At 55.4% G+C, this 16,953-nt stretch overlaps 2 protein-coding genes across 11 annotated transcripts in view; both read right to left on the bottom strand.

The window, feature by feature from the left end:
* PAX6 (paired box 6) overlaps positions 1-5,773 on the bottom strand; it is an 18,350-nt gene extending 12,577 nt beyond the window's left edge. Inside the window, exons 1-5 of one of the 10 annotated variants that reach the window (XM_015434139.3) lie at positions 5,698-5,773; positions 5,256-5,316; positions 1,534-1,664; positions 709-750; positions 399-614 (exon numbers count right to left, since the gene is read on the bottom strand). In XM_015434139.3, the coding sequence (XP_015289625.1) occupies positions 399-614; positions 709-750; positions 1,534-1,664; positions 5,256-5,265 (399 nt within the window). In that variant the 5' untranslated portion in view covers positions 5,266-5,316; positions 5,698-5,773. Of the gene's footprint in view, positions 1-398; positions 615-708; positions 751-1,533; positions 1,665-2,804; positions 2,915-4,248; positions 4,864-5,255; positions 5,317-5,697 lie in introns of those variants that run through there. The other 9 variants (XM_065528337.1, XM_015434143.3, XM_065528338.1 and 6 more) reach the window with 9 other exon arrangements.
* Positions 5,774-8,519: 2,746 nt separating this feature from the next.
* On the bottom strand, positions 8,520-10,132 carry LOC135967039 (uncharacterized). The gene is made up of 4 exons (XM_074015738.1): positions 10,023-10,132; positions 9,638-9,825; positions 8,721-9,467; positions 8,520-8,593 (listed from the first exon to the last, which is right to left on the bottom strand). Exons 3-4 carry the CDS (start codon positions 9,286-9,288, stop codon positions 8,520-8,522), a joined length of 642 nt encoding a protein of 213 aa, XP_073871839.1. The 5' UTR covers positions 9,289-9,467; positions 9,638-9,825; positions 10,023-10,132.
* Positions 10,133-16,953: the final 6,821 nt, after the last annotated feature.

Here is a 16,953-nt window from a genome sequence, read left to right as displayed (position 1 = left end):
TAGACTTGGTGTAAAGCTTTCTTTCATTATATTGTTTAATATTAGGATGGAAATGGATGTGTGACACCTGAAGGAAAGTTCTGGCAGGTGGATTGGGACGAAGTTACAATCTGGTTCTCATTTTCCTTCTTGATTTAAGTGCCTTTCCCTGGTGCCTCCGCCCTCCGTTTTGCAGCATGCAAATGAAGTGAACGACTCCCCACACTTGACTCCCATTTTCCAGACAGTCAAAGAAAGGTCAGGGCATTCCTCTCTGTTTCCCCAGGTACAAAGGAGACAAATGTGGAGCAGGGAGAGGACACAGACTAAGAGACAGTGGAGAGAGAGGGTGGGAGGAGGTAAAGAGGAGAGAGCCTTGGGCTTAGGGTAGGGAGGGCAGATGTTCTCAATGAACTTACACTTGGTATGTTATCGTTGGTACAGACCCCCTCGGACAGTAATCTGTCTCGGATTTCCCAAGCAAAGATGGACGGGCACTCCCGCTTATACTGGGCTATTTTGCTTACAACTTCTGGAGTCGCTACTCTCGGTTTACTACCACCGATTGCCCTGGGTCTGATGGAGCCAGTCTCGTAATACCTGCCCAGAATTTTACTCACACATCCGTTGGACACCTGCATAGGGGAAGTGGACAGAAAACCACATTATTAATAATTTCAAGACAAAAATAAAATTGTTTAAGTATGCATTAAACAATGACAAGCTTACGTTTTGATTGTCCAGCACTTGGACTTTTGCATCTGCATGGGTCTATAACACAAAAATATACCTTCAATGGTATGAGAACTTACTGTAGAGAGCTTTTTTCTTAAAATTACATTTGTAGCCCTAAAAACTACAAATATGATGATACTTTCAAACAGTTTGAACTAAAAAAAGAATTTAAAAGTTTTTTTTAAAAAAAAACTGTTTTCTTAAACACTGCCTGAAGATGCATCAAAACGAAGTCAGATTAATTTATTTTTGTGCTGACCTTGCTTAAAGTGGTGCCAGGTTTTAAAGAGCAAAGGTTAAAAAAACCTGATTTTTTACTTCTTTTTCTTTAAAAAATGCCCAACTGAGTAAATATGAGTTAGGGAGGAGTAAATAGCACTTGCCTTTTAAAATCAATATGTATTCTTCATAAATATGAAGAATAAGCAAATACCTCAAAATCTGAGGTAAGCATGGGCTGGGGAGAGCAGAATGAAATTATGCCGATTTATATAACTAAGTTTATTACAGTTCATAAACTGTTCCCACAATGAATGTCTTTACCAAATAAAAAGAGAAAGATTTTTTTTAAAAATCCACACACTGTATTTTTCTGAAGCAGATGAGTTATCTGTTTCAACCCAGGTTGAAAGAGATAGGGAAGGATGGTGGAAGGAGAGGGAAAAGTGGGAAGGCAGGGGAGTGGGTGGGGGACTGGGGACTGGGGTGGGTGAGGGTGGGGGGTCCATAATTAGCATCGTTTACAGTAAGAAATGAAGAGAGGGCGTTGAGAGTGGAGGGCCGCGGGGGCGGCGAGTGGGGCGGCGCCGGGAGGATCACCTGCAGAATTCGGGAAATGTCGCACGGCCGTGCCCCGCTGTGAGCTAGCTCTACAATCTTCTGCCGGGTGGAGTCCGGCAGTGGCCGCCCGTTGACAAAAACACCACCGAGCTGATTCACTCCGCTGTGACCTGAGGAAAGGGAGAGGAGAGCAAAGGGGAAAAGAAGAGAGGAGAGCAGAATGAAGAGGAAGAAGAGGGAGAGGAAGGAAGAGGAAGATGAGGGAGAACAAGAACAGGAAGAAGAGGAAAGAGAAAAAGAAGGGGAAGAGGAAGAAAGAGAGGAGGAGGAGGAGGAGACAACCACAATGCATCCTCATCCCCCTGCCAACCTGTGCCAACCTCAGCGATCAGGTTCCTGCTATCGATCAAAAAAAAGGACAACAGGACAACCAACCATGCCAGACATTGGGCAGCCCAGCCCCAAACAGCCGTGCCCTTGCCCACTGGACTGCAGCAGCAACAGAGTCAGACACATGCCAAGGAACAAGAACACATGGACCTCTCTATCGCCATAACCCCAGCAGTGTCCCCAGCCCACTGCCCCTCTTCATAAACACTGCAGCCAGCCTCTGAACCCACAAAGCGCTAAGAACCAGCTCTACAAATCTCCCAAAGATCCCCTCTGAGTGTCACCGCAAACCATAGGTTCTACAGATCCCACACTTAACCTTCAAGGTCTCTGCAGTGTTGGAACAGTGATAGCAAACCTTACAGCCCTTGAGTGCTCCCTTGGAAGCTAAAATCCAGAAATGTTTGCATTACAGTCCAAACTGGCCAAGGCCTGGCACAAGCACCGAGTTTGGTTTTGTTTGGTTAGAACAGAAGAAGGAAGAGGAGAGAAGAACCAGAGCAGCCAGTCTGTGGCTGGCGAACCCCAGTCCAGGTTTCCGCTCCTCCAGTGTAGACGTGAGAGTCAGAGCCCCGGCTCTGCTTCAGCCACAGACAAGTCCGGCCACCGCAAGTAAGGCTTAGAGCCGGGAGTCGTTTCGCACCGGCCACTGCTCGCTTTATTTCCGCCGCTGAACTCCGCCCTCCCCTCAGCCAAGGATAGATATTAGCAAAAATCAAAAACAGAAACGAAAAAGAAAAGACCACGTCATAGTGTTCCCCATCCCTCCTTTATCTTTGTATCTCACAACCTCATCCCTGTGGTCCAACCTTGGAGAACAGGGAGAGGGAGTTAGCCCCTTTGTAGCCCCCCTCCCCCAAAACCACAGACACACAAAATAAAGCCAATTGCCAATTTCCACTTCCTTAAAAATCTCCAACCTGCAGCCCCGACTCTAGAGAGCAGCCCTCCTAGGAAAAGACGTGGCTCCCTTTTCAGCTCTCCTCTCCTCTCCTCTCTTCTCCTTGGAGCCTACTGATAAATTGACTCCAGGAGCCTGAGCTTCTTAGCAATAAATAAGCTCCAAATATAGAAGAGGGGGGAAAATATGATGAGCCTCTCTGACATTTGTCTTTAAAATAAAACTAGCTGCACGTCAAGTTTGAGCTTAATTTCTGGAAATAGGCGGAAGTCGCTCCGGATCATGCATGGAAGGCTAATTGAAAAGATCAGTCGGGGCGCTTGTGGCAGCCTTGTCACTTTGTGACAGTGCTCCGCTCCGGGAAATTGCATCGTCACGACAAACGGGACCGTGATAAAACGACCCTTTCCGTCCCTATTTGTAGATCACTCAGACGAGATTGAACTGCACTCGTTTCCCCTTCGAGGGGAGCCGCGTTTTCAGGGTAGCCGAAGGCTTGGGGCTGAGGGGGGGCCCCTCACCGAGGCGGGGTGGGGGTGGGGGGCCGGAGCCTCAACTCGATGAGAAGTGACAGGCGTTTGGGGGATCTGGGCTCCGGCCGGGCCCAGCGCAAGCAGGGACATTGCGGGGACACCGCTTCTCCAACAGAGCAAGGCCTGGCCCACGTTTCCGGTTTATCCTAACTTCCTTTTATTGCCTTCCTTTGCCTCGCAAGTTCCATTCACCGCTCCAGCTACGGAGCCCCACCTCTAGGCACAGGGAGCTTCCCGGAAAAAGAAAGGCTGTCCCAGAAAGAGACCGAGAAAGACTTTCCAAACTTCACGCATAGACACGGCAATTCCCAGTCTGCGAATGCCAAGGCGGGCGCGTGAGGCAGCCTACATCCAGACCTTCCTCCTCACCCATTTCAAAAAATAACAACGTGCCCGCCACCTCCGCAGCTATCGCCGCTGGGTGCTCGCCCAGGAGACGCCAGGGCCAGAGCGCCACTCCCAGCATCGAAATGGCAGCGAGGAAGAGCAGCTCCAAATTCCCCTTCAGAGGTTAAGCCTCAATCATTGTGTCCCTTCCCTAGGGACGGCTGGCGCTCTCGCCCACTGGCGATGATTATGCGCCTAGAACTCGACCGCGAAGCAACTAATAGGAAAACATATGGTGTCAATTTGGACGGTCCGCGCCTCGCGCACACCCGGGAACGAGCGGCACAAGCCCTGCGGGCCGGCCCGCGACCCCGCGCCCCTCGGGGCCTGCCAGCCGGGCCGCAGCGGCAAACGCTCAGGGCTGCAAGCCCTGGCTGGGGCCCGCCCGAGAGCGAGCCTGCGGTTGGGGAGTCTGAGCTCCAAGGGGAGAGCCCAGCCGCCGAAAGGGAGCCTACCGGCCAAGCCCTGGGGTGCGGCAGGTTCTGCACAACTACCCCCGCAAAGCTCGCCACCTTTGTGCCCCTTCATCAGCTACGCGCTTACCAGCCCCGGAAGCACCAGGGGGCGACCGGCGTTTCCAGAACAGATGGATAAGGTGCTGGGGACCCTCTTAAGCCTTTGTGGTTCGGCCAGGGAAGGCTGCTAGAAGACCTGGGCCTTTCCACACTCCGAGTTCAGTTGAGCCCTGACGCCTCAACCGTAACTTCAAACCCGGCCTGGTTTCGCTGGGCCTCCAGGCTCCCAGGTCGGAGCTCTAGACTAGCCCTGCCACGTACCAGCACCCACCAACTAAACAGGAAGGTGGGTGGGGGCCCAGGGGGTCTGGGCAGAGGAAAGCAGGGAAGTAGAAGAGCCATAAGTATCAAAGGTGCTCTGGGCCTGGGACTATCAGGACCCAAGCAATTGCAGTTGCCAGGGCAGGGCTTTTCCAGTTCCTGGGCACCTCCTTCCCAGACCCAGTAAACCGCGCTCTCTTCCCGCGCCCTGTAACAGCGAGCTTACCACCCCTACCCTGCTGCAGGCCTGGGGGCTCCTCTTCCCAACCCTTCTAGGTCCATAGGTGGGGTAAGGAGGGGAGGAGCTGCCCTGAGAGTGACTTGGGGAGAGAAGCCCCCCACCCCGCCGAGTTGGTGGAGACTTTCAGTCTTGGCTAAGCCCAAAGGGGCCTCCTTCTCGCGCAACTAGAAGAAGCCTTCGCCCCGCCCTGCTCAGCCCAGCCCCTCTCTCCGGGGTCAGAGCCCGGGCAGGGGCGGGGAGGGGGTGTGAGTTACAGGATTTGGGGGGGATGGGGTTTCTCTACCGCAGCTTCGAAAACTCGGGCGGGCTGTTCTTAAGGGCCCAGCCCCTGCTTCTTCAGTATCGAGAAGAGCAAAGCAAACGCCCTCCCCTCCTGGGCTGCCGGGCGCGGAGTGGGGAGCAGCCGCCCCAGGCCCCGGGCCTCAGTCAGTCGGCGGCCAGGCCAGCTCGGGCGTCGCGAGCCTGTGTCCTCCCCTGACCCTCGGGTCCGCGCACCCCGAGCCCAAAGTCCCAGAAAGATCAGAGGCACTTACTGTTCTGCATGCTGGCTCTGACTGGGGGCCGCGGGATTCCACGGGGCTCGAATACGGGGCTCTGTTAGAAAATAGGAGTTAATCCCTGGGCAGCTGCATCAGGTAGGCCTGAACTCCCAACCGAGGTGGACCTGGGGCTAGGACAGGAGAGTCTCCGTTCCTTAGGAATTGATCTACTCAACCGCTTGGGGCAATCTGAGGGTCACCCAGCTCTGCCTTGCAGTGCATGCAAAAGCTACCCTTTGGGACTTGAAACAAAATACTCGAATATCCCCAATCTCTTTCCCCTACATTCTTTAGCAGTTAACCCTTTAATCAGTAGAACCGATGCCCCAATTTTGAATTTTTTGTTCTATCGGATCTATAGTGAAGAAGCATACTGAAATAGTTTGTTTTGACTGTTTGTGGGTTTTGAGCCCAAAGCAGCCACCACAGAACTTGCCTGAAATCTCGGATGTCTGTCCACTCTCACAATAAAAGGCCTCACACATCTGCGCGCCCCTAGTTAAAGTCTTCCCCCTAAGACAAAACAGAAGGAGAGAAAGGTATATCAAGCTGTGGTTCAACAGCATAGGTCCATGGGCTCTCTGAGTCCCACTCTCAGGAAAAACACATGCATCTAGGGCTCAGTCAAACTGCCATCAAACTCTAAGTCCCAGCATTACACCCACATTCTCAGCGGCATCTCCCACAGAAGTCTCCATCCTTTAAAAGAGGCTGCTCTGGTCTGGCTTGGGAGAATTGGCAAATCTGACAAGTTGGGGTCCCACTTTGCAAAAATATTAAGAACCAGGAAAAGGGAGTAGAGGCCAAGAGTTGAGGTTGAGGGGGTGTGAGGGAAGAGGAACCTGAAGTTTGGAAAGCAGGGGAAGGGAACCTTGGAACTTCCTGGTGCCAGAGAGTATAGGCTGAAGCAGTTTGGGAGAGCTGCAGGGCCATACTCCCTCCTTCCTTAAGGAATTTCACAAGACCCCCAGAACCCAACACTCTGCTTACCCCTTTATCTTCCTCTCCTCTCCCTACACCAAAAAAGCTTCCCAATGGCCCCCTCTCCATCTACCTCCCAGCTTTCTGGGACTTTGAAAGGGGCAAGCCTAACTTTTTATCCCAAACCTCACTTACTGTGATTAACTTCTCTTTTGACGTTTAGATCTTCACCCCTTTTACTGTACTGTGACACACCCTGCCTACCTCGCCTCACTGCTTTAAAAAGTACGAACAGGAGGGGGTGAGCATGGTCGACAAAGCCTACAGACGGCAAACAATGGCTTCTATTCTCCAGCTTTCCTCGAACCCAAGAAGCAAAACCGAGTCTCCCTAACTAGCAACACAGCTTCCAACCAAACGTACCAACAACCCACCAACTCACAAAGGGAACTGAGGGACACTCCTAGCTTCATAAACCCTGACCCAGTGCAGGGTTCCCGGAGGCTGGTCCTGTACGAACCCCTCCCTGCCTTCCCCCCCCCAAAAAAAAAGGCTTTTGGGCGAGTGGAGAAAATAGAAAAGTAATTTCTTGTTATAAATATCTGGAGGTAATTGTGTTACTGGTGTGAGTTGTTAGGGGCTGTAAAAAGATACAACGGCACCGTGGGGAGCTCAATTGGGAAGAGAGAGTTACAATAAAGAGCCCATTCAAGAGGTCTGCCCCCCAAAAAGAGGTAAAATAACAAAATAGTCACAGCATCATTTCTCCGTTTTTTAAAAAATGCATTATTTTTTCTGTTTTACCTATGGTGATTATTGATCTGCCTGCCTGCAAGCAAAGAATTTCAAGAAGCACGTTTTACTCTACAAGGCCATTCCTGGTCTACTTTTTAACCACTTGGTAGATAGCTTAAATCCATAAAAATAAACCGAAAATGAGGACTTTTTCTCAGCATTGGGTAAATACTGGCCACAGCAGACAGCTACTAGTTACCCTTATCTAGGTTGGTTCCCCAATGCTTCCTTCCTGTCTCTCAGTCCCCGCACCCATAGCCATGCCCTGGACAGGCAAAATCTCCAACTCCAATGCAGAATACCCCACCCCACCCAATGCAGGACCCTGAAGCTGCAAAGGAGTAGCAGGTGGGGAGATGGGGAATGGAATTCCCCTAGGAGGGGTAAAACTTCCTGAACTCCACTTTGTAACCCATGCTGTACACAATCACAACAGAATGCCCCCATCCTGGCTGGTAACTTCTTGATACCATTTTTAAAAATTCAGTAGCTGAGCCCAGACAGGCCTTGTTGATTAGTTTTCGAAGCAGCTGGGAAGGTGGTAGTATTTCAAATTCCAGTTCTGCTCCATTCCCCCTTCCCTCTCGCTAAGAAGCTATCTAATTACTTAAGTTAACGTGAACACTAAGTGCAGAGGCAACCCGGGAAGTGGGGCACATCGACACCCGGAAGCAGTCCTGTGCACCGGAGAGGGCAGACCCCCAACTGCAGCCTGAGGCCCCCAGCTCAGCCCGAGGCTCTGTACGGCCTCGCTGGGGCCATAGACCCACATCCTGAACGAAGGCGTCTCCAGACATTTTGGAGTCGTCCCGGCCTTGGACCACGAGACAGCTGGACCACTGCCCCCACCTCTCTGTCCCCAACACAAGCCTCAGTTTTCAAATGCTGTTGTTATTTTAATTACTTAATTCTCAAATTCCATCCCCAAACTCTTTAACTGGGGTAAAGGGGAGAGCTCACTCTTGGTCTTCCCGCCCCCAGCCAAAAGAGGAATTAGCAATTAAGATGACAAAGTTTTACTCTCTAGGGCCAAATAAGATAACAACTAATCAAACTGCCTTCAGACGTTTGCAAAGGTCACTGGCTATAAAAAATGTAATGTCAACGGCAACAACTATTATTTCTCTTCAGTAAACTCGTCAGGCTTTCAAGCTCTTTGCCTTTCATTTCATTTTCTGCTCCCAGCCCCTACCAAACTCTTCCCAAGTTCGAGTTAAACGTCCAAAATGCCTTAAGGAGCTTGGGAGAGTATAAGGAAAATAAAAAGGAAGGAAGAAAGAAACCACGTTCACTTTGTTTTTAAACTTTCTAGAAATCGCTCATGAATGAAGAGCCGGGTTTTAGCACTCGAAAAAGAAAGCATTTCCACTTGAAATTCAACTCCATTTCCCCCAATTACACTTGCTAAAATTCAGGGCTATTATGGCGCAGGGAGACTGAGAAAATCTGCACAAGGAAAGAGGCAACAACTTTATGAACTTTGAAAAGACACTTTTCCTCCTGGGATCTTAGAATCGAAAGCTCTCAAATTACTCCGACTAATTAGCTGGGAGAGGAAGTGATCAGACGAGGGGGAAAGCCAATGCTTTCACGTAGATTTATTTTCAAGGCCTTACCTAGAAAAACATAAGAGGATTCGGAGTAAAACAAATAAAAGAGCAAACCACCTCTGCACCTCAAAACCTGCTGAAATCCCAACACCTGGTGCGACTGGATCAGAGGAAAACAAGGAAAAATACCCACCAAGCGCAGGGGGCCGGAGGACAGGGAAGAGCCCCAGCCTCCGCAGGGCGAGGGAGATGAGAGTCTGGGGAAGCCTGGGGAGCAGAGAGTTTTCAAGTTCCGAGCTCCGCGCTCCAATGGAGTTGGGGGCAAGAGCCCGGGGGCTGAATGGAAGCTGACAAGTCCTCCCGCTCGGCTCTGAGCTCCCTCGGAGCGCGCGTCCCACCGCCTTGGCCTGGTGGCTTCCTTCCCGGCTCGCGCTAGCTCGCTCTTCCTTCTGCCTCCAGCGTGCGGCTGTCTTGCCGACTGACTCCGCTCCGGCTGGTGGCGGGCGCGGTGCCCCCTCGGCGCTGGAGTGCAGGCTGACTCTTCTGCGCCGGAGCCCAGTGCGGCACAAAGCCCGAGGGTCGGCGGGAGGGCGGAGACGCGGCAAGCCGGTTCCCTCGGCGATTCCTCGGAGCGCCCGCTCTCTGCGCGCTCGCTGGGCCTCGGGCTGGACAAAGCAGCCGGTAGCGGTTGCTCTCTGCGGCCGTTCCAGGGCCTTGGACACCACAGAGCCTCTTCGTCTTTTCCGGCGGGTCGGGAGCATTGGGCGACGATGGGGCTGGGAGCCGCGGCTGCTGCCGCGCCTGGAGTCTCCCTTCTTCCCGCGAGCTCAGCCCGCGCTGGCGCTGGCGCTGGAGCTGGCGCTGGGGCAGAGCTGGCCGCCCGCCCCGAGCCCTGCGCTGCTCCCGCTCGCCGGCAGTCGCCCTCCGACGCGGGCTTTCGCTGGAAGTAGAAAGTTTGGGCTCCTGCGTGGAAACTTCTCCGGCCCAACTCTCCCGGCGTAGCAGTGGGGGAGGGGACTGGCGAGAGGGGAGGAAGGAAGGGGGGAGGAAGGGGGAGACCTGTCTGAATATTGCAATAAAAATAAAGCGAGAAGGAAGAAGCGGACTCACCTTTATGAGGCATCCTCTCTGGTTGTCACAGTTCCTGTCAAGAGTTCTGTTTGGTTGGGTTTTTTTGTGCTGCTGTTGTTGCTTAAAGACCACAATGGTTTGAAATGACGGTGTTTTAAAGGAGTTGCTGGTGAGAGTTTTCTCCACGGATGTTGCTGGGTTGGTGTATGAGAGCAATTCTCAGATTCCTGGGAAGGAGACAGAGATTGACAATAAAATGGGTTGTCAGCGGCTGGAGAGTGAGAGATAAAGAGTGTGGGTGAGGGAAGTGGCTGCAGCCAGCACACCTATGCTGATTGGTGATGGCTCAAGTGTGTTAATGTGTGTGTGCCGGCGCCCGGCCTCGCCTCCACCGCTCCTCACTGGCCCATTAGCGAAGCCTGACCTCTGTCATCATCCTCCAGCAAAACACTTCCTCCTGAGCCTGAACCAGAGCGGGAAATGAGGCCGAGCCACGGTTCGCTTTTCAAACCCACTAATCACTCCGCAACATGCAAATGCACCGCTCGCTCTCACACAAAATATTGCTTTATGCAAAGCAGCGCCGGGGCCTCGCGCCAGCCGATTGGATGTTCCCTCTCCCCGCCTGGTGCAATTGGTCCGTTTGTTTGAATATGAATACACTTGTTTTCGGCTCCGCCGGTGGGTCCCGACTCCTCTCCCCGGCGCAGGGCCCCCGAGCCCGGGCTCTGGCGCTCGCCCGCATCTCCCCGCTCCGCGCACGCCGAGAGTCGGCGCGGCCCGCCCTGCTGTCGCGAACTTGAGCGATGAAGTGAAGGCTTCTGGGTTGGGGGTCGCGCCCCGACTCCCCCTAAGCTGGGCGCGAGACTCCCAGCCCACGGAGGGCGCAAGTTTCTGCGCTGTCCTTTCTTGCCAACTCCAGGACAGAGTGGCCTGCCGCCCCGACCCCGCCCGCCCCCACCCCATCCCGGCCTGGACCCCAAGACGCAGAGCACAGCGGCTGCCGCACCCCAGCCCACCTGGCCCCTTGGAAGAAGAAGAAAGAGGCGGGAGCGTCACTGGGTCCTGGCAGCTCCATTCCAGCTGCGGAGGCCGCGGTGAAGCCTAGGCCGAGAGGAGGTTGCCTGGCCGAGAACTAAACGAGGCCAGCGGCCTCCCCAGCCCAAGCCTCCAGGGCCTGTCCAATCCTCCACCCCGTTCCCCCGGCCCTTTCTTCTCTCTCCTTTCGGCAGCCGCGGTGAGCAGCGGAGCGGAGGGACAGCTCCGGCTGGAGAGGCCCAAGTAAACACGCCACTTACTTTGTGTACAGAGGGTTCTTGTGAAAAGCCCTGAAGAGTCCTCACCAAACACTCACCAACTTCTCCCACGTGCCATTTGTTGACTAAGTGCGGCTGCTTTTCGCGGCGCCCGAGAGGAGGGGAAGCCAGGGGAGATGAGAGGGGAGGGGGAGTGGAAGCCTGGGTGGGGGGGCGGATGACCAATGCTGGGAGAGATTCTCTCTCTCTCTCTCTCTCTCTCTCTCTCTCTCTCTCTCTCTCTCTCCTCTCTCTCTCTCTCTGTGTGTGTGTGTGTGTGTGTGTGTGTGTGTGTCCCACCGGCGATGTCGGTATGTCAGCGTGTGTGCCACCGGTCATCTGTGTGTGGTGCGTGTGTCTCCGCACCACGACTCCCTCTCCTGGGTCTGCGCAGTCCACGGAAGCAGCTCCCCTTCAGCTGTTGCCAGAAAACCGGGGAGGAAAGTAAGTAAATGGCTTTTCTCTTCTGACCACACACCAGAAGTCCATTTGTTGAATGCCGCACGATTAGGACACACCTCAGTACACTCCAAAGGCGCCCCTCGGAGCCTGCAGTTAAGGTGACAGGAGAGCGAGCGAATGCCTGGTCCTGCACTGTCCGGAGCTCTCTCGGCAGCTTCGGGCCATGGAGCCGGCTGCAGTACACACTCCAGGACCGGGCAAGGGGGAATGGGGCTGGAGAGCTGAGGCAGAGAGGCTGAAATGAAGCCGCCGCAGGGTACGCTAGACTCTTCTTGACTTAGGGAAAATGCTGAAAGTCAAAGCCCATCAATAAAATCTGCGCGTCCTGAACTCGCTGCTGACAGGCCGCGTCGCCGCAGCACCTGGGAGCCGGGACAGTGAGGACGCTGCAAGCCGCCCTGGGCCGCCGGGCCACGTGTGGGTCTCACCCTCTCGTTCCTGCCCTGGACCCAGCAGCGCCGCGACCAAGGAGCCCGGGTAGGGCGGGAAGCAGAGGCCTCCCAGGCCCTAGTCAGAGTTAGGGTCTCACAACCCTCTCCCCTCCCCAGGCCGGGGAGGGCTGCCGGCTCTAACCCTTCCCGCGGCCCAGAAGCTCGCAGCGCGGGGAGGAAACCCGGGTCAGAGGCGAAGGAGGTGGCGCCGGGTGTACAGGTCCGCGGCCTCCTGTGCGAGGTTTCATTTCGCAGGAGCGCGACTTTCGGAGGATGCCGGGAAGTGGGGCCGCGGCCCTGAGTCCCAGACCAGCGAAAGTCGGTCTTCTCTTTCTCTCTCCTTTTACGTTTCAAGCGAGCATTAAAGAAGCTTGGACTCAAGACTCAAGTCCGCTGTGCAAGAGCGAGGGACTTGGGGGGAGGGGTGAGGGCAGTGATTCTGTCCGAACTGGAGGCGAGTATCATTTTTACAACCTCTCAATTAGCGACCGAGTGGATTAGCACCTTCTTAAGCTTTGCCTCGGAAAGAAGCAGCCGTAATCTTGTTGCTATTTCCCCCCAGGGCACTGGCTCTTTGAATCAGCTCCTTCTCCCACCCTTCTCTGCGGAGAAAAGTTTTAACAAAAAATCAGAAAAGGCAAGGAGCGAGGAGTGAATGCCACTGACGTCATTGGGTGGGGAAGGGGGCTCGGGGAAAGACTCCTGGAAACTCCTCCGCACAAACAAAAAACAAAAAGGACTTGGCCGCTTCCCATGTGTCAATATTTGGGGAGGGGAGCTCAACCCCAGAAAGAGGCCGAGTTTTCAAAGTTTAAGGAGAGAGGGTTGAGAGCGAGATTTCCTGGTTCTCTCTGGACTGGTCTCAAGAAGGGTGGGGGTGCTGTTCTGCTTCGTGGGTAGCCTCACTCCTTCTGCCAAGTACCCGCTCCGGGGGTGACGCGGCCTGGGGGTGTGGGGGTCGAGATTGAGGTGCGGACGCGGTCGCCAGAGGTGTGTACAAAACCGAGACAACTCGCAGGTCGCCATTTTAATTGCGGCTACCAACTCACCGGAGGCCCACTTGCTGTCCTCCAAGGCGCGGTGGGCGGAGGGGATTGCGCTTTAGGTACTGTCTCGCCTTTCCCCGCCTCTCCACATGCCCCTGTAAACCCCACCCCACCCTCCGCCCCCTGTGGCCAGAGGGAGGACCTCTCAGGCCGAAGGGTGCGTTCCTGCGGGGGCCGCCGGGGTCTTCCCACCCGGTAAAGGGGCTGTCTGCGTGGAGGGAGTCCCGCTGGGGTACTGTGGCTCGCCAGAGCCTGCCCAGAGCTTCTACCCAGTATTGATGCGTCAACGTAAGGTCAGGCAAGCATCTCACCCGCACTGGTCTCTGGCATTCCCCTGTGCCCACCCCATCAGACCTTTGGGGAGGCAAAGAAGTGCCCACTTCTGGGGGGATGTGCCTCCAGCTCCCAGCTTCAGAACCAAGAGTCTCCCATCCGGAGTTCTGACACCTCCGAACTCTCTCTTTCCCCGGCCAAGCAGAGGCGCAGCGCCGGCGCGCTGGAAAGGGTGAAGACTGGCATTTCTTTGGAGGAGGAAAGTCTTGGCAGACACCTGCGTCACTTTGTAGTGCCCCAAACGTCTCTCTCTTTGCAGACCCTGGGAAGGTGGGATCCCTGGTCCGCGGAGCTGGCAAACGGGTCCAGTGAGCACTAAAAGCAAAGGCTCCCACCCTGGCCGCCAAGTCCCAGGTGCCTCCCCCGCTTCCAGGCCTTTGTCCCTCTCCTTTCTCCAGCAACCTGCCGGTTCCCGCTAACCCGGCAGCTTCACTGATCCCAGAGCCTAGAAAATCCAAGAAGATCCCAGAGACGCCCCGTGGCGCCTCCAGGCTGTGGCCACTGCTCAGCTACGGTGGAAGCCGCTGTGCCCTCGCCCTTCCTTGCCTCCTGCCAAATGGCCAGTGCTAGGGGCTCCCTGGGTTCCGTCCTCAGTCCTCTTCCATTCACTCTGGGAGGCCAGTCTCTCTCTCTCTCTCTCTCTCTCTCTCTCTCTCTCTCTCTCTCTCTCTCTCACTGTCTCTCTCTCACTGTCTCTCTCTCACTGTCTCTCTCTCTTTCTCTCTCTCTCTCTCTCTCTGTCTTCTCCCTGCCCACCCCCGAAATACCTTTAAAATAACATTGTCCAGTGGAGTCTCCCACCAAAGGGATTCCTAGCAGCCCAGCGGGCCAGACTCCCAAGGCTTTGCCTCCCAGTCCCTCCATGCTGTTGTCCAGATAGGAGCTAGGTTTAAAACTCCTGACCTGTAGAACAACTGGAATCAGCGGCACTCTCCGATTTTTGCAAATAGGGTTCCTAGGAAAGTTTGCTTTCCATTTCATCACCCTGAGACGATCCCCCTCATCTCTCTTTTCCCTGTGACCTCTGCCCCCAAGAAGCAAGAGTTCAGCTTCAAAGGAAAAGCAAGCAAGCCAAGGCCACCTCAGTCCCTTCTCCTTGGATATCCCCTCTCTAAACCGCTACCCGTTCTAAAGGCCAACGACCCGGTCCTGCGATTTGTCCCGTTGTGGACCTGGGAACAGGCAGGCGGGAACTGGGAGCTTTACTGGGGGATTTGAGGCTGGGGAGGAGGAGGGAGCAAATGTCATGGCTGGCTCGCTGGAGCAGCCAGGGAACCGGAGCTAAGCGCATCCTGACGGGCTTTTAAAATGACATTGATTAGGACAAGCTGTTCCCAACCCCAGTAAGAGTTAATCTGCCTGTTAATCAAGGCACTAAGGGGCTCAATGCGAGTTTTATTAGCGACAGGAGAACAGAGGCCGCAGCCAGGGATCAAAAGCCGGGATCCCATATATTTGTCAACGCTATCTCCAAAAAAAAAAAAAAAGTATTTTCAATTAGAAAACAATTCGGCGCTTTTCATCACTTCCTAACCCTAGCCCAGTCTCACAGAGGGTGACTTCCAAACCTGGCTAGCGGGGAAAACCGCTGCCGGGGGACAGAGGGGCGGACAGGAACTGCGGGTTGGTTCGGCCGAGTGCGGCAGGGGAGAATTTAAGAATCCTCAGCCCGCGGCCCGGATGCCTCTGATTCCTCACGAGAGGAAAGGGAATGAAAAATGAAGCAACAAATGACACCACCCAGGCTGGCAGCCCTCCTTCCCCGCCAGACCCCGCTCCTCAGGCCCGGCTCTGGCGCCGAGTGGTGTCCAGACCCTGCACGCGCGGCGCGACCCGCAGGAAAGTTTGTGCAGCGAGAGTGACTCTCCTTCCGCCTCGCGCGCGCTGCCCCCTTCTGCCCCGGAGGGGCGTTGGGTTGCCTTCGGTTTTCCTTTCCAGTTCTAAAATAAACTCCGGGCCCTGGGGAAATCTGAATAGTAATTCCAATCAACCAAATTCTGTGAGAGGGTCTGAGGAAAAAAAGACAAGCCTATCACTGGCGCCCTCCGATCACGAAGGGCACCGGCATGAGAAAGCGACAGAGGTCTTCGGCTCGCCCTGGGCGCGGGGCGAGGACTCTGGTCAGAGGTAATTATGTCACCGCGTTTTCTCGCCGTGACAGCCGAATAAACACAATCTCCAATAAACATCTCTAATGAGGGAGGAGGCCCGAGGATGGCTGGGTTTGATTTATGACTGGAGGAGAAGGTCCACTTCCCACTGCGAAGCGGGCAACCTGCTCGCCGCCCAGCTCCAGGGAGAGGAACCCGCGGAAGAGAGGATCCCGGCCAGGTAAGGCGCGCGGCCGGACGGCCTCTGCGCTCGTCCCCCGTTTCCAGGTGAGGTGAGCAGGGGGCGGCCACCGCTCGGAGTCGGGCGGCGGTCCCAAACACCTGTCACAGGTGACTGAGCTCCGAAGGTGCTACCAGAAGACCTAGAAAGAGGGCGCAGGAGCGCGAGTGGGGGTGGGGGGTTGGGGGCTAGCCGGGGCCTGGCCCAGAGGCCGCCCCAAACTCCCGGGCGGGGTTCTCCGGTGCCCCGCCTAAGCCGGCCTGGGCGTCTCCAGCAGCTTTTAGGGCTGGGCTCTCAGGACTTTCGCCCGGCTGAACCACGAGTTAGTCTAAGTTTGTGTCTTCCCTTCCCTGACCTACTTCGGGGACACTTCCGGCCCCCGGCTCCGGCCCTCCAGGGGCCGCAGGGTGGTGGGCGCTGCTCTTTCCCGGGTTTGGCGGCCCGGCTCCCATGGCGCCCGCGCGCTTCCCGCCTAGGCAGCCAGCGCAGCGCCCGCAGTAACCCGAGCCCGCGTTCTAGCTCAGTGAGAATCGCTAATTATTAGGTCTTCCGAAGTGAAGCTCAAATCACACGCTGGGGCTTTACGCGCTGCTCAGCTCTGTGGGCCGCATTCTTTCGTACTCCGCGTCTTTCTGAGAAACGAACCTCATCTCTAGACTTTGTTGCGGTCCAGCCATCTACACTTTGCAACCGCGGGAAACTTCTGCTGTACCTCGCCCGACCCGCGACGGAGTGTCTCTAAGCGCTCCAGGCGCGGGTACGGACTTTCCTAAGCGTGAATGTCGTGAACTGCGACGCAGAGGAGGTCTAGATGCAAAGTGCGTCCCCACCTCCTGCATTTTTCGCGGTCGCGAGTGGCTTTAGCAGACAGCAGCAGTAGACTCCCGCCCCCTACTCCCAGCTCAGGGCCGGACTGGAAGTCCACTCTTGGGAGTGGAACATTTTGCTACTTTTGCAGAAGAGCACACTCCGCAAAGACAAGTCCCTCCTCCACCCCCCTTCCTATCCCTCCCTCAGTAACTCCCTTCCATCTTTGTATGCCTCCTTTTAAAAGCAAAAATCAAGCCCCGGGGCCACTTGGGGCGGGCTTTGATTTGGGGGCACCAGTCGCGGGCAGCGGAGAGGCGCCGCGGGCCCCGAGCCCGGCCGGGGCCGGAGCCCGGGCGGTTACCTGGGAGCGGAGGGCGGGGAGGCAGGTGAGCCTGGCAGCGCCGGTTCCCACACTTCTCACCGCCGCTCGGCAGGGGAAGTGGCAGATCTGACAGCCGCGTTCTACGCGAGGACCTGCCCCAGAGTTTAAATGTCAATGATAAGAAAAGAGGGTGCTCAGGCAGGCGCTAACTTTCCTTAATATCCACGCCAGCGCCGTCCTCATTGGCTGCCGGGTCCGCGTGACGTCATGGCAGCTAGAGTTGGGCACAGCTCTGCGCAGACTGGCTTTCCTGCCGGGCGGGAGC

Source organism: Macaca fascicularis, chromosome 14 (assembly GCF_037993035.2).
Source record: "Macaca fascicularis isolate 582-1 chromosome 14, T2T-MFA8v1.1".
Lineage (NCBI taxonomy): Eukaryota > Metazoa > Chordata > Mammalia > Primates > Cercopithecidae > Macaca > Macaca fascicularis.
Note: the sequence above shows the minus strand (reverse complement) of the source record. Positions and strands in the feature narration are given on the sequence as shown.

Coding starts and splice junctions, on each gene's coding strand:
- LOC135967039 (XM_074015738.1), bottom strand. CDS start 9,288: ATGCTCCCGACCCGCCGGAAAAGACGAAGAGGCTCTGTGGTGTCCAAG. Junction 8,594..8,720: donor CCTCCGGCCCCCTGCGCTTG/GTGGGTATTTTT, acceptor ATGTTTTTCTAG/GTAAGGCCTTGAAAATAAAT.